This window comes from Tachypleus tridentatus, chromosome 10 (assembly GCF_004210375.1).
Source record: "Tachypleus tridentatus isolate NWPU-2018 chromosome 10, ASM421037v1, whole genome shotgun sequence".
Lineage (NCBI taxonomy): Eukaryota > Metazoa > Arthropoda > Merostomata > Xiphosura > Limulidae > Tachypleus > Tachypleus tridentatus.
In genome coordinates, this window is record NC_134834.1 from 156,426,736 (window position 1) to 156,442,592 (window position 15,857).

Sequence of the window (15,857 nt, forward strand, 5' to 3'; positions counted from 1 at the left end):
TAGGAAGAGTTTTAAAATAAAATGTGAAATATGGTTGAAAATTGTAAATATCACGATATTGAATTAAAACTGCAGTAAAGAAGTAACAATGTCACATCAGTTATAACAAACTGTTTTTTACTGACCATTCATTCAAATATATATGAAACAAACAATAAGTAACAAATTTTAATTAAGTGAATTTGAACTAATGATGTATATGAGTATTAATAGATAACACTATTTTGTTCATCTAACCAGCAATAGCAAATTTAAAAATTTAAGTATTGTACTTACTGTAAATTAACCACATTCTTATACACATTTGATTTTCACAATAGTGAGTACTTGAATATCAATCAGTACAGAAATATGTCTTACAAAACTGGACAATAAAATTGTTTCTAGAATGATTAACATGAAAATGCTAATTGCAAACTAGTTTTTAATCTGTTTCAGCTAAACGTAAAATGAAAGCTAGAAATTGGGATCCAGTAAAAAAAAAGGCAACTACTTAATAAAAGAGCACATAATTTACTTGATGAAATCATAGATTTAATACATGATTTTATCTAACAAATCTTGTGTTTAAAAATCTTGTTTTATCATCTGTTATTAACCTTTAGCACAAAGTACTCTTGAAGTTCTCATACCTAAATAACAATTAGATTTAATTGACACCAATAGCTACTAACCTTAACATCTTTTTATGAAAGTTGTAACAACACTGCGAGTGCCCTAATAATGCAATTTCCAAATTTGACCAGTTTGTGTATAGTTAAATCCGAAGTTACATAATGAGTTATCTTTGCTGTGCCACTGAGGGCCCCAGATTATCAGATATTTTCTTTTTCATGGGTCCAATTTAGGCTTATTTATACTGTTAATGATAGACGAGATTATGTAAATGACTAAACAATCATTATTTTGATAACAATTTTGGCAGTTTCACTGGAATATGAAAGTTAGTAGTATCAATTCATTTCTTTGTAATTAAGCACAAAGTACCCAAATTTTAGCATTGTAAGTTCACAGACATACTGCTATGTTTTCAGCATTATTTTCAGTGTTTTTTACTTATTATTTTTTTAAATTAATTATTGTTTCAGCCTGTTTTTAGGTTATAACCAACTAATATAATTAGTCAGAGGTTTGGATTTGCTATATAGATAGAAAGATACAAGCACTTTTGTGTTTGGTATAGAAGTGGCATCTACATTGAGGCTGCTTTCCATTAAAGCTTGCTGTTAGACTTTATTACATGTTGAAACAGATATTTAGACAACTTGAGATTTATAGAAATATATATACACATTGATGTATAAAAAGTCATCATGGTTTTTGAAAAATATATATGCAAATTTTGTTTTATTATTTTAAATGACATCAAAACAAAATAACAACTAGAACTTCAAAATACAAGGTTGGTCATTTACTATTTTATATAAGAACCTCCAAGAAAACAAAGATGAAGAACCAACTGAAGAACAAATGTTTGCAGTTAGCAACTACCACAATATCTCTCATCTTAATTGTACTGTATAAATGTATGGAACACTCTTGGAATGCATGCCCACGGGACAACAAAAATAACGTACAACAACACATGTCTGGTTTAAATAAATGAAGTATTATCTCACAGTGTATTGATTCATAATCCTAATGTGAACAACTTTTGCCTTTTATGTTGAATGTCCATCATCAGTCTTGCATACGTTTCATTAGCTCCACCTATGTATATCTACTTACCATCTTATTCAAGCTTATATTAAGTAAAACAAAAATGAGATTCACTCCCTGCTCTTATGATAGCTTATACATATTTTTTCTCTTTTTTTTAAATCATTGTTTTTTATTTTGCACCCTTTTAATTATATCTTACCCTGCTTTATTTTTGTTTATTTATATATAAATAGATGATGCTATTGCCCTTTACACCATGGACGGTTGAGGTAACGTTAAAGGTGAACCTGAAAATATATTTAATTAACCCTAATTAACAACTATTATTCAATATTATGGAAGTTGCATCTTTTTTTTCTTTATCTGATAATGGATGCATTTATAAAACAAAGTAAATAGACTAACTGCTATTTTAAATACAAAACCATTTTATGTGAACATTCAAAATGGCTGTCAGTACTTTTTATAATATTTCCAAATCAGTCACATTTAAATTTATATAAATATGAATTTGCCTTTGACAATTACTCACAAGATTTTATCACTGGATTTATAAGTTTCTTATTTAAAATTGATAAGTTTATGTAAAAAAAACTTAAATACATTTAAAACTTTGAGTATTTTAGGCTCCTGAGAAACCTGCGATGTCCAAACTAACCAAAAACAACAATAACTGCACACCCCTTGACTACTGGATTTGTATGACCATTTTCAGTCTGAAGGGTTTCTTATTAAGAAAATAAAGAAAAATCAGCTATGATCCAAAATACTTCATATATGCAAATCAAATTGTATACTAATGGTTTTAATACAAAATATTCATACCAACAACACTGTATTACACATTATGTAAACAATATTTTGAGTAGTACACTGAACATCCAAAAGTTGAGAAACTATTGGAGTAACCAAAACAAAATTTAAACTCAAGCTATGATCCAAAATACTTCATATATGCAAATCAAATTGTATACTAATGGTTTTAATACAAAATATTCATACCGACAACACTGTATTACACATTATGTAAACAATATTTTGAGTATTATACTGAACATCCAAAAGTTGAGAAACTATTGGAGTAACCAAAACAAAATTTAAACTCAAGCTATGATCCAAAATACTTCATATATGCAAATCAAATTGTATACTAATGGTTTTAATACAAAATATTCATACCAACAACACTGTATTACACATTATGTAAACAATATTTTGAGTAGTACACTGAACATCCAAAAGTTGAGAAACTATTGGAGTAACCAAAACAAAATTTAAACTCAAGCTATGATCCAAAATACTTCATATATGCAAATCAAATTGTATACTAATGGTTTTAATACAAAATATTCATACCAACAACACTGTATTACACATTATGTAAACAATATTTTGAGTAGTACACTGAACATCCAAAAGTTGAGAAACTATTGGAGTAACCAAAACAAAATTTAAACTCAACCTTTTGACATCTTTCTTCCCAACAGAAACGAGAAAAAAACCCAAAAAAACAAGCTAGCTAGGCCTTATAACCATTCTTTTAGTACAGGAAATCTACATACAAGATAATATACATAAGGGAGGATACTACCATCATTAAATTTATGTATATTGTGAAGTCCCTTTCTAAAAATACAATAATTTACTAATTTTAGAATCAATGTAAAAGGGATTACAATTTCCTGCAAAACAAGTTAAAAAACACTAAATAATACACTGATAACATACCTTCATTGTTCTGATTCTTGACATCCAACACCCTACTGGAATATTTAGCAAAGTGCTTACGTCTTCCCACGACTTCAGTTAACAATAGATACCAACCACAAATGCCCTGTCAAGTAGTGAATACAGACTGTTATTTGACTTCTTTATGAAGATATCCCAATGCTAGCTCTATGTTCAGGTAACCCTGATCTTTGCTTTGCCTTTCATTTGCCTAATAATAGCGATTTATGTTTCAGACTCGGAAATTTAAGTTGGTGTTAACAAAGAACGTTTAAAATTTCGTTATAAAATCTAAAAAAATATTTAATCAGAAATATTTCTTAATAACTTCATCATTCTTCTGTTTCTTCAGAATTCTTAACTTTTTTCCGGTTCTTTAATATGTATTTTAGACATTGTGTTGAATAACTCTGTGAAATAATGTATGCATTTACCTGGGAATCCTCCAAGATATGTTGAATCCCAAATGACATGCATCCAAGAAAATTACTTCGCCTGCAAGATATAAAATCACAAAGTTAATGTAAAATTACTTTAGGAAATAAAATGTGCTTGTGGTTTTTGTTTAGCTAGTCACAACTTAAAAGTTTCCAAATCAAATGCCAGGGAAAGGTAGGCAAAGCTAGACAATAAGCTAAGTTTGTCAGACACACACACACACAAAAGATCATGTAAACCTATTTTGATTTGATCTAAATGTTTATATCCACAAATAAATCACAATATGGCACTATCAATGAAATATCTGAAATCTTCTAAACTACATGGGGTATCTCATGATTTTGTTTACTTACTTACTTGTTGTTATACACAAAGCTACACAGTGGGCTTTCTGTGTTCTGCTCATTGCAGGTATCAAAACCCAACTTCTAGAAATAAAAGCCCCCAGGCTTACAGCTGAGCCAGCAGAGAGAGGTGTATCCCATGTAACTGTGTAACTTGATCCTTGTATGTTATAAATATTTAAGTTCACCTTTCTTTTGACCTTAGGGCTAGGTGTTATCTCATACTTAGCGTGCAGAGGACGTGGATTAAAGGTTTCATGTTTGTGCTGTGACACTACTGAACTAAATTATGAGTGTAACAGTCTATCAAACACTTTTTGGCAGCAGATGTTTCTGACTGAATGGTTTCTATTGTGTTATACTTGAACTCTTAGGGGATCTCTGACCTAACTACTCTGGTCACACTTGTACTTTAGGGAATCTCTGACCTAACTATATTAGCTTGTGTACACATAATGGGCTGTTCTAGTCAAAAATAACAAATACTCTGATTAAATTCCAAAACTGATAAGGTTCCTCAAACTTCTCTAAGAGCAAATGGTCAACTGTTCAGCTCTCTTACAATAACTCTTCAAAAATAAGATATTGTGAATGACGTTTAGATGTATTTCACTCCTAAACAACAACAACACATACTTTAATGAATGGGATTCAGAGGACAGGTAATAATATGGCATCCATTGAATGTTTTAGTATTTGTAGTGCTTGCATGATTTTTTACTACCAGTTTCATGTGTTAGCAAAAATATTTCTTCATTGTTTGCAGTAAGGCTTAAGCACAGTGTTTATTTATCTTTTCTCACTTAAAACAGTTAACAAAAACAAGAATTTAAACTTTACATGTTCTTCTTTAATGGTTAATAAAACCAAGTTATTCTAGCAAATTAATCTTTAAATAATTAAAATGACACATTTTTGTTTTTCTCAACTGATCAAATATGTTGATCCAGACTGACTCATGTCTATTAAAGAATGTGCACAGCTAAAAAACCGTTTTTTTTGTTTTTTTGGCACAGATGTGCAATTATCCCAGATTACTGAACTTTTAGTACTTCTGAAACCTTTAGCTAATCATATGTTGTAAAGCTACCAGGAGAATAAATGTAAAGATAACTATAAAGTTACTCTGTCATAGTTATTTATCAAGATTTCAATATCTGTGGTGGGCATAGCAAAAATAGCCTATTATAACTTTGTGTTTAATGAGAAACACACAATTAATATAAAGTATAAATAAAAAATTTTTTGTATAACATATATATATATGTGTGTGTGTGTGTGTGTGTGTGTGTGTGTGTGCTTTATGTATCTTACGTTTATTAATTTCCTTAAACTTGATGTGTTATCAATGCTTTAGCTTGCTGCTCACCCATCAGTTTCTACTTTTTTAATTCCCAATTCTCGTAAATCATCAATAAGACTGAGAGCTTAACAAATGAAAACCAGGTTTAGATACCCATAGTGGACATAATGCAGATAGCCCATTATGGAGCTTTGCTGTTAGCAACAATCAAACATGCTGTTGTTTATTTTGTTCGAAAATATAAATGAAAATAGCAACAAAATAGTTTCCTCAGAGATGAACAGATAGACTTTTAGATGTGTATTATTAATAACTGGAAAATTCACATACCTGTTAATTAGGTCTCTATGCCACACAGAAAGCAGAACACGATTGTGATGATCTCCTTGTGTAACCTCACTAAAAACAAAAACGAAAAGGAAGAATGTATCATAATAATAAAACTCAAAAAAGAGACTGAAATCATTATTTCAACTTAATAGAGACAACTCCATTTATAGAAATAATTTTAATTTGTAACACCTAATCATCTACAAACATGCAATCAAATATGAATGTACTACAAGGATGTTTGGTGTAAAGTAATAGACAGAATTAAGTAAGGTGTTTACATTTGGATGGCACGCATTCTTTAATGAAAATTGAGATTTCATGTTTCTAGCTCTTCTGTCAAACTACACATACAATCCTATTCATCTTTCTAGTGTTGAAGATTGAGAAAATATTTTCACCTCTTATATATTTCTGTGTTCATCAGACTTTTGACAGCATGTTTCACAGAATTTTATCAAGTACCAGCAAACACATTAAAGGTATATTCAGCCAGCCTATGTTTCAAAGTGTTTAAAACACATAAATAAACCACAGGTTCCTAGTGTGAAATTGATCACAAATTGTGCACCTGTAAAAATATTTGTAAAGTTGAAAATTCCCCTATATAAGTAAGTTCAAGTAGATAAATATAAATATATATATATATATTTAAGATTATAAAATTTCCATTTCAGAGTTGATAAATAAATGTATTTGTTAGAATATTCTTCATTTTTTGGATCACTTGTTACTAGATCTGTATATATAAGGTGCAATAAGGTGTTATGTATTACAAAAAGATAATTAAAATATAATTGTGTAGTTGAAAAAATCTTCAGGATAAGCCCTGCAATAAACAAATCAAAAGTATATTCAGCCAGTCTGTGTTTCATTTGTTTAAAACACAACAATAAACAAATTAAAGGGATACTTGGACAATGTTTGTTTTACATTGTCTAAAAAGCACTAACAAGCACGTTAAAAGTATATTCAGCTAGCACTTACGTCTCATAGTATTTAAAAAGCACCAAAAACACATTAAAAGGATAATCAGCCAATTTGTTTTTCATAGTGTTTAAAAAGCACCAACAAACAACGTAGTGTTGTCTTTTAACAATTTAAATTTTAATGTTTAATTTTACATGTGAAGCATAGTGTTGTTTATTAACCATGCAATGAATTAGATGAAAATATTTTTAATGACAAAGTTTAAAAAGAAAGTAAAAGTGAAAAGGCATGAAATACTTATGTTGAAGATAAAATGCAACTGTACTTTTGCTTGAGCATACTCACAAAGATAACTTCTGATCAAACACTGGATTGTTGGAACCCTTCACTATAGAAGTTTTCCATGACGTTTGCCGACCTTCCTCTGGATAAATTGACACCTAATGTTGATAACATAAAAATTAAAAACCATTAATTTCAACACTTGAAATTAGGTTGTTGATGTTGTTTTTTAGCATAAAATGTAAGGAATGATAAATATAGGATTGTAATGTTTTTCTACTGATAACAGAAATAACAATTATTTAATAGATACATAATCATATTTTTTTATTCGTATAAAACAAATAAAAAATTTCATTTTCAACCAAATAAATACAGAATATGAATAAAATAAACGCACGACTTATTTTAGTTTAGTACACACACTGAGAGTTGAGCACATTATATTAAAACTGTTTTGAATATGCAACTCAGCAAATGTGGTAAGCACAGTCTATATAAATTCACAGTAAAACCCTTGCATAACAACTACATTTTGACATTGTTTGGCTTTAGATGGCCTATGGAAAGTATCAAGAAAAAAGGGTGTGTTTTCTATATCACCAGGGGTGTAGATCCTGGGGGGAAGGGGATACATCCCCCCTTCATTTTAGGTGGGGGGTATGGTGCATACAATCATCCCCCCTACAGTTTGGTCTGTTTAATTGTTTTATTGCATCATAGGCCTACAAATTATGTGTTTGTTCTTGTGATTCTCGTGTTCTTACCAATGGAATTACATAATTAGGCCTAGATGTAGGCTTTTTCAGTAGCCGAAATGTACATCTCTAATATAGGCGTGCTTCTAAGCTTTTCGATCTAAGCGATAGTTCGTAAGTATCAGTCAGTAGGCCTATGTATACATGCAAGTATTATGGCAACGAAATTACTCTGTGACTGCATGTTTACAGCTCTCAGGTTCACGTAATCAGATATTACAAATTTGCAAATTGAACAGTCTACATAAGTCGTTGCAAAAATCATCCCCCCCCCCGAGTGTAAAAAATCTACGCCCCTGTATATCACGGTGCTTTTCACTACAAATAAATCAAAGATACATTCAGCAATCATGTATTTCACACAAAAGCAATAATATTCCTCATGATCACATTCTTATATAGATCAAACAAGTGTAAATTGTTTTAAAATATATACCGACTTCTACAAATGGAGTTCGTACCTTGACGTAGGCATTCACTTGCCGATACCTGTGAGACAAGTAGGCCGCCCTCATAACTGAAATAAAAAGTTTGAATTACTTAAAATATTTTACCAATAACAGTAATAAATTCACACACAAAATCTTTAACATTTTAAATGTGTATCATTAAAATAACAATGTAAAATATATATGTATTTCCATAAAAACAATAAATACAATTTTTTCCACTATTTTTAATTTTGGTTTGAAAACAAAATATCCCATATGACGCCAAGCAGCTATTACCAGTGGTGTGTTGTTGCCAGAGGGCATCTAGCTTAGCTTCAACGGTTAAAGTCGGGGTTGAGTCGCGACAGTTGTTATAGCAACACTTTGGCGACAAAAGGACACTGCTTTATATATATAACCCTTATCAATACTACCAGTTTACTTGTTCTATAATTTCAATTAATATAATCAATATATTGTACAATCTCTATTTGCCATGAAAATGATGCTTATTTAAATCTCATGTTTATAAGTTAATATATTAATTTGTTTCACATATTCTTAACGCATCCATCACTAGAACAAGGTAAATATTATAATATAGCCAATAATGTACTGTACATACATTTACAATCACCTACCTGAAAGGCGTGAAATATTAATAAGTATGAAATGAGGTAGTATAACTGATTGTATTTTAAGTATCGACTTAGTAAACATTTAATATATGTATGATAGTTTTTCCTTCTATATCTAATTTACATGACCGAGTTTTGCATTTCCCAACCTTCTCTATGTAAAGTGCTTACCACTGATTCATTCCTATAATTAATATATTGTATAACATCTCTTTGGCCTATAAAAATGATTATTTAAATCTCTAAATAATATACAATAATTTGATATTTTGTTTTATAAGTTATTTATTCCATTAAATTTGAAAAGTCTACACAAATAGTTGTGTATAGCTTTTACTATTCTTATCTCTCTATAGATATATTTAAAAATCTTTGTCTAGAACTTGTTTCTTGCTAATTTCTAACATTATGCATTGTTTGTTTGTTTTGAATTTCGCGCAAAGCTACTCGAAGGCTATCTGCGCAAACCGTCCCTAATTTAAGAGTGTAAGACTAAAGGGAAGGCAGCTAGTCATCACCACCCACCGCCAACTCTTGGACTACTCTTTTACCAACGAATAGTGGGATTGACCGTCCCATTATAACGCCTTCACGGCTGAAAGAACAAGCATGTTTGGTGCGACCGAGATTGGAACCCGCGATCCGCAGATTACGAGTCGAACGCCTTAACCCACCTGGCTATGCCGGGCGTACTTAGGATAAGGAAAATAGTCATTAGTTTTAATTGAAACTTTAATTAACCTATCAACAATAAACAGTTATCAATAGTCCAAGTGGAAAGTATTTTCTTTGTAACTGCATAGTGATTATTTAAAAAAATTTTACACTACCTCTGTGACATCTCTGATAATTTACATTAAAAAATAGATGCTAAAGCAAATAATACGAATATTAAGCACTAATACCTTAACAAGCGTTTTTTTATCAACAGTAGCCATTTTTCATGAACCGCTCTGTAATTTTCTTCAACTAACACATTTAAGACTGATTTTTAATTAACTCTCGTCTTTGGAAAACCTCAAGAACATACTATTGTAAAGACGTGGAATATTCTGTTATATTCTAAACTTGCTTTTTTCATTACGCATTCCAATTACATATTTTATTAAAATATTACATATAAATGATTATTATTTTAATTTTGTAATAAGGAATGTGCTACTAAATATTTAAATTGCACATTTTTCCACGCATTACTTTTACTGTTATTTTTTTTTAAATTTGGCTGTCATATCTTCGTTCTTTTAATTTACACTTTCATAACATTTGTAACATTCGATAATTAACAGTTTCATTAATGTCTCATGCCGAATTACAAAAAATATATATATAAAATTTGACACGTTCTTCTCTCTCTCGTGAGAATTTCAGTTGTCAAAACAAAAGTGATATAAGGGCATAAATAAAATAATATCAATCAGAACCTCAGAAAATATACATATAAAAACTAGATCTAAGCAATATTATTTCAATACTTTTTATGTGGAATTTCTACTCACCGTGTACTGTAACGAGGCCACAGTTCTTGTAAATTGAAAGCTTCATTTTTGCTGCAATATACATCATTAATTATATGCACACATTTTTTACATTTACCATATAATATATTATCATAATCTAAAATAATTCTATATTTCCCCTGATACGCTTACGAAAACGTATCAATAAATGAAATTTTATTTACAAGACTCGTCTGAGCACAAGTTTATGTTTTGGGGGTTATTGTCCATAATCAAATAATACTGTGTTATTAATCCTTACCTATTCTTGTTTGTAAATGACTTAAATAAAATTAGTAATAATTACAAATCGCTTAATTAATCTAATTCATACAACTGTTGTATCTCACCCAGCTTGATGAACAATGGCATTTTTTAAAATTCACTAAACGAATCCAATTCGTGCTTTAACGGGCCGACTTTATTTTGTGTATGGTTTATTAATGACATACTTCCTCAAGAAAAAGTAATATTTCAGTATGGTTAATAAATTACTTTTTCTTAAAAAAGTAACGTTTCAAAGTGGTTAACGACCTCGAAAACAATATTGGGACTTTCAATTTGATGCCTCCGTTAAAATATAGTTCAATATATTTCACGAACATTTAATTTGAATAAAAGTAAAACATAATGCTTTTTAAGAGATAATGTTTTCTTTTCAATGACAAAAAATATGAATAAACTGTTACTCTCTAACAAAAATACTATATTTCAGAACTATCGAAACACAATTGTTATCTATGTTTGTTTTTATTAACTTATGGATTCCGATGTACAACACTTAGTATATTAAATGTATACGAAACATAGTTTTAAAAGAATAGCATTTGGTTTTGTTTGTTGTTAAGCACGAAGTTACACAACGAGCTATCTGTGCTGTGTCAACCACGGGTATCGAAACCCGGTTTTTAGCGTTATAAACCTATAGACTTATAGCTGCGTCACAGGGAAATAATAACTTTGGGTTCAATGTTTAACCGTACAGTTGTTTGAAGAATAATTATAACATACACACAGATGTGTCAAGTAAAACAATTAGTATTCCATAAAATCAAGAATACAACTGTAGTAATGCTACCACGTGAATGATTTCATACTAAAATAATTTGAGATTATTAAAGATACAGTAAAATTAAAATTATCAGAATATATATATATATATATATATACGTATATGTGGATGGATATCACCAGTGTATGTTGCTTTTTTTAATATATTATGTGTGGACGAGAATAAGAATATCCAAATTATATTCTTTTTACTTCAAGTTTAAAACTTTCAAGACTGGATACTGATGGTAACCATGTACATAACCACCTAATTTTGTTTAAATTCCCATATGTTTGACATATATCTCAAGTAAATATTATGCAATTATAATTATAAAATTATTGGATATTTAGAATATCTTTTGTTTATTTGGAATTATGTACATTGGTTATGCTTTTGTACACTGCTTACCACAGGTATCGAAATCCGGTTTTTTGGAGTGTGAGTCCGCTGACATACCGCTGTGCGACTGAGGGGATCAGAAGATCTAACAATAACATATATACATCGATATGTATACATGACATACTATAATACCTATGTCGCTGTAAGTGCTAAACTGCTGGTACACTAAATTGTATAAAATAAATAAAGTTCATTCATAAGTACCTTTTCCACTCAGCACATCCTTAGCTTTGTACTTCAGGGGTTTTGTTGGAGACGTTATAGATAATACTCTATTTTTCTGACGTTTTATTCTTCCGTTAGGGGGCAAACCCATTCCTTGTCTTTTCACCTCTTCCAGAAGTTTGGAATCAGTTTCCGAGCATGTGGAAAATCCACTACTGTGGTCATCATCCATAGGTGCTCCTTTGTGGTCATTGTCTAATACATCCATAGGAGGAGTCTTTTCCCAACCAATGGGAGATGATCTGCTTGGAAGAGTGCCTGTAGTGGTTGACTGTGAAGAATCTCCCTCCATACTGCTCCTTCCACTGGTTCCTTCTTGCGTTACGGAGTGATTCTCAGGTGCTTTAGCAACACTAAAAACTGACACGTTAATATTACCATCGTTTACATTTGAAGTAGCCCGAGGTTCGGCTGACAGTTTGTCTTCACTGCGTCTGTTATCTGCAGATAATAACAAAGTGGGTAAAGATTTGTAACTCATGAGGCGCTTCTTTTCCAGATCCTTGCCTTTTGTATCATCATTATTATGTTCACTTTTAAAATCTTTTACAAAACATCCATCCGCAGATTTCGTAAGTTCCTTGTTCCTTGTACCACCAACCAACGTGCTTCGACTTTCAGAATCTACCAGAGTTCCAGAGTTAATGTTTTCATTTACAAGAGTTTCTTTTTCTGACGTTCGCAAAGCACCACAATCCTCTAAAAGACGCTCAAACGTGGCTTGAAGTACAGAGCTTTCACAAAAGCTTTTCGACATTTCTTGAGATATAGGTTTCCGTCTTTCATCCCGACTGACCGGGTAAATAACTTTTTCGTTTTTGTTTCCAGCTTTGTTACTAATGAAGGTCGAAGAATTAAAGGGTTGTGACCTTAAACATTGGTTATTCTCAGTGTGATTTTCAGCTACTTTTTCACTTCCGCTGCTGCAAGTTTTTGTCTTGTTAGTTGATTGTGTTATAACGACTCTGTCTGTAAAATGGTCACGTATTTCCGAGGCAGTACTGAAAGGTTTTGATGTCAAAAACGTTTCACAAGCCTGTTTCGTTTTGAAGTCATTACAATTGTGATTTAATTCTTTAGTGGGGACTTCTAACACACAGTTGAGACTAGTTGATGGTGACACAGATTTAGGTAGTTCATTACTCTCGTTGCTGCTACAGATGATGTTATTTGTAAGCTTTTCTTGATTTATTCTTTTTCTTTGGTACTTCTGATTACAAATGTTTTCATAAGTATATAATGTGTCTTTTTCCCTCACAATTAAATCACTCAGAGACTTGGTTCTTCTTGGAGTATTTATAATCGGGCCTACATTAAAAGAAAGTAATTCTTCAATGCTTTCTTTCACAGCTTTTTCGACTACACAACTGATATCGTCGTTAGCGTAAATATTTTCTCCTTTTTCTTGACGAAAGAAAACATTGCTAGAATACGTCTTGTTATCTTTATGGTTACATAATGTAAAAGGTTTTATTTTCGTGCAGCAATTATCCTCATATTCGGTCAAAGAAGTGTCGTAATCGTACCAGGCCTTTTTTAAATCGCATTGGTCCGAAGATACAACAGAAAGTTGTTTTTCCGATGCGTGAGATTTATTTTCCACAGCTATATGTGTGTTGGTTTTACTATCTGCTGGTATCACCTTCGAACTCAATAAAGCTGATTTATCTCCTTTATCAACACATATGCCTATTTCGTCCTTTTGCGTGGGGTATTGAAGGTGTTTGTCGTTTATTTTGGTAAAGTGTCCATTATTTAATTGACTTGCTGAACCTGGGAAACTAGCGCCCTCTACTAGACGGCTAACACATGATTCACAGCTACAGTTTATACTATCTTCATCGTCAGCCAATGTTGCATTATCCTCCTCAACATCTCGGAGCCTTTGGAGAACTTTCCAACCCTTGGGAAGAGTACGTGTAGTCACTGTATTCCGTTGTAAGCTTTGTGATTTTTTTCGGCAAGATTTGACATTAATTGTTCGATGCTTTTCTTCATCGTATTGCTTATCAAAATTAGTACCATTAACACTTTCGAGAGTTTTTCGAAATGTTGAAGGTGGTTTATGTTTCATTCCATAAAGACATTCTGAGCAAATGGTTTTTAAGACATCAGAAACGTAGGGGTGATATCTACTGACACCCTGAGCACTAATACACTGATATGATGTTACAGGTTGAAGAACAATAAATCTTCCAGTGTTTGAATTCGCTGGTAAACTTCTGAAGGAAGGGGTCTTTGTTTGATTACTGTGTTGAGAAGTTTTGGTTGAACGAGAAACGGTTTCTTTATCATTTTCCTGACACTTTTTAACAGAGTTCTTAACTTCCTGATGTTCAGCGTTTGTTTTACAAACTTGTTTAGCATACATCTTCTTGAAGTTATTGATACTTTCTACTCGTCGTTGTACATTATTCACTGCTTTACAGTTTTTTTTGCCTTGTTCGTTACATTTCTTTTCACAACTTACCGTTTCTTTCTTTGGCACATTTTCCTCTTGTACAATGGTTGATTCCATTAATGCCGGAAGGGGAATGTTTGTCCTCCTCGTTACTTTTCCAACTTCTAAAGCTGTGGATGTTCGGGGAAGAAACTTTGACATGATATGACTTTTTTCGGAATTTTCTAGCTTAGACTGAGGAAGTCTGTGATTTGTTAGTTTTCCAGCAGTAGTAGCCGCGAACGCTTTATCAGATACAACTTCAGAAATACGAGAATTTTCAGATGGAAGAAATCTGTTCGATTTCAAAGCTGAAATATTTTTAGATATTTGAAATAAATGTGGATATCTGATACCAATATTTTCCTTGTCGTCTGACATTCTACCTGCTATTATGGGGTGAGCACAACCATTTTCACGACTTTCACGACACTTAGATTTCATGGACTTATCTTTGCATCGTGTGTTGTATGCACCACTGATTCTCTGTCCCTTCTTGGGAACAGGTTTTGTAAAACCGAAGGAGCTGAAGAACTAGAAGATTTCCAGGAATAAAAACTACATTGTGATACTTTATCCAGCAATGAGCTTATAGAAGATTCGCTTCCACTAAATTTGGACCCAATTTTTTTTGTGTAACTAATGGGATATGGAAAAGTTTTTCCAGTTGCTTTTTCCTGATTTTGTGTACTAGACAGTTTATGTTGAGGTCTATTACAGTTTTGATTGTTTTTATAAATGTTAAATGTTAAGTTCTGAGCCACGGAACTGTCTTCCAATGTCTGTTTTTCAGATCGTTTAGCAGTGCTTGGAATTCTTGATGCTCCAATAAGAGAAACAGATTTTGATGTAGGAGATCGAACAGAATTTTCTTGAAAATGATGATTCTTTCTGGTAATTCCTGGTAAACGCGCCCAAAAAGGAACCTTTGATCGCTTGGCTTGCAGAGTCGATTTCTACTTTCGTACGTTTGTGATTTTCCATTGCTAGTAACTATTTCTCACTTATTTTACTAGAGTTTATAATAAAACGTACTTGAAAGGGAGAAATATAATAGAAAACAGACCATAAACTCCAAACACCTATAAAATAGAGAAAAAAACACTAACTTTTGATCAAATAAAGCTACCTATATAGGAAATAACTAAAATATTATCTCAGTAATAAATATAATTAACTGGATATACCGTTCTTAAGTTTATAATTATCATAATGCATTGTTTCATCAGTTGGGTAATTTGTTGTTAATGATATTTTCAGCCGTAACCTCATTAATATCTAATGATGTTCAACCAGCTTTAAAGATCTAGTTTAGTCATAAATCCTCGTATTATTGTTTGTTTTGAATTTCGCGCAAAGTTACTCGAGGGCTATCTGCGCTAGCCGTCCC

At 31.5% G+C, this 15,857-nt stretch overlaps 1 protein-coding gene across 1 annotated transcript; it reads right to left on the reverse strand.

The window, feature by feature from the left end:
* Positions 1-96: 96 nt before the first annotated feature.
* LOC143230706 (uncharacterized) lies at positions 97-15,542 on the reverse strand. The gene is made up of 8 exons (XM_076464718.1): positions 12,007-15,542; positions 10,347-10,397; positions 8,240-8,295; positions 7,084-7,178; positions 5,809-5,877; positions 3,825-3,885; positions 3,391-3,496; positions 97-1,949 (listed from the first exon to the last, which is right to left on the reverse strand). Exons 1-8 carry the CDS (start codon positions 14,909-14,911, stop codon positions 1,912-1,914), a joined length of 3,381 nt encoding a protein of 1,126 aa, XP_076320833.1. The 5' UTR covers positions 14,912-15,542; the 3' UTR covers positions 97-1,911.
* Between the last annotated feature and the right edge of the window lie 315 nt (positions 15,543-15,857).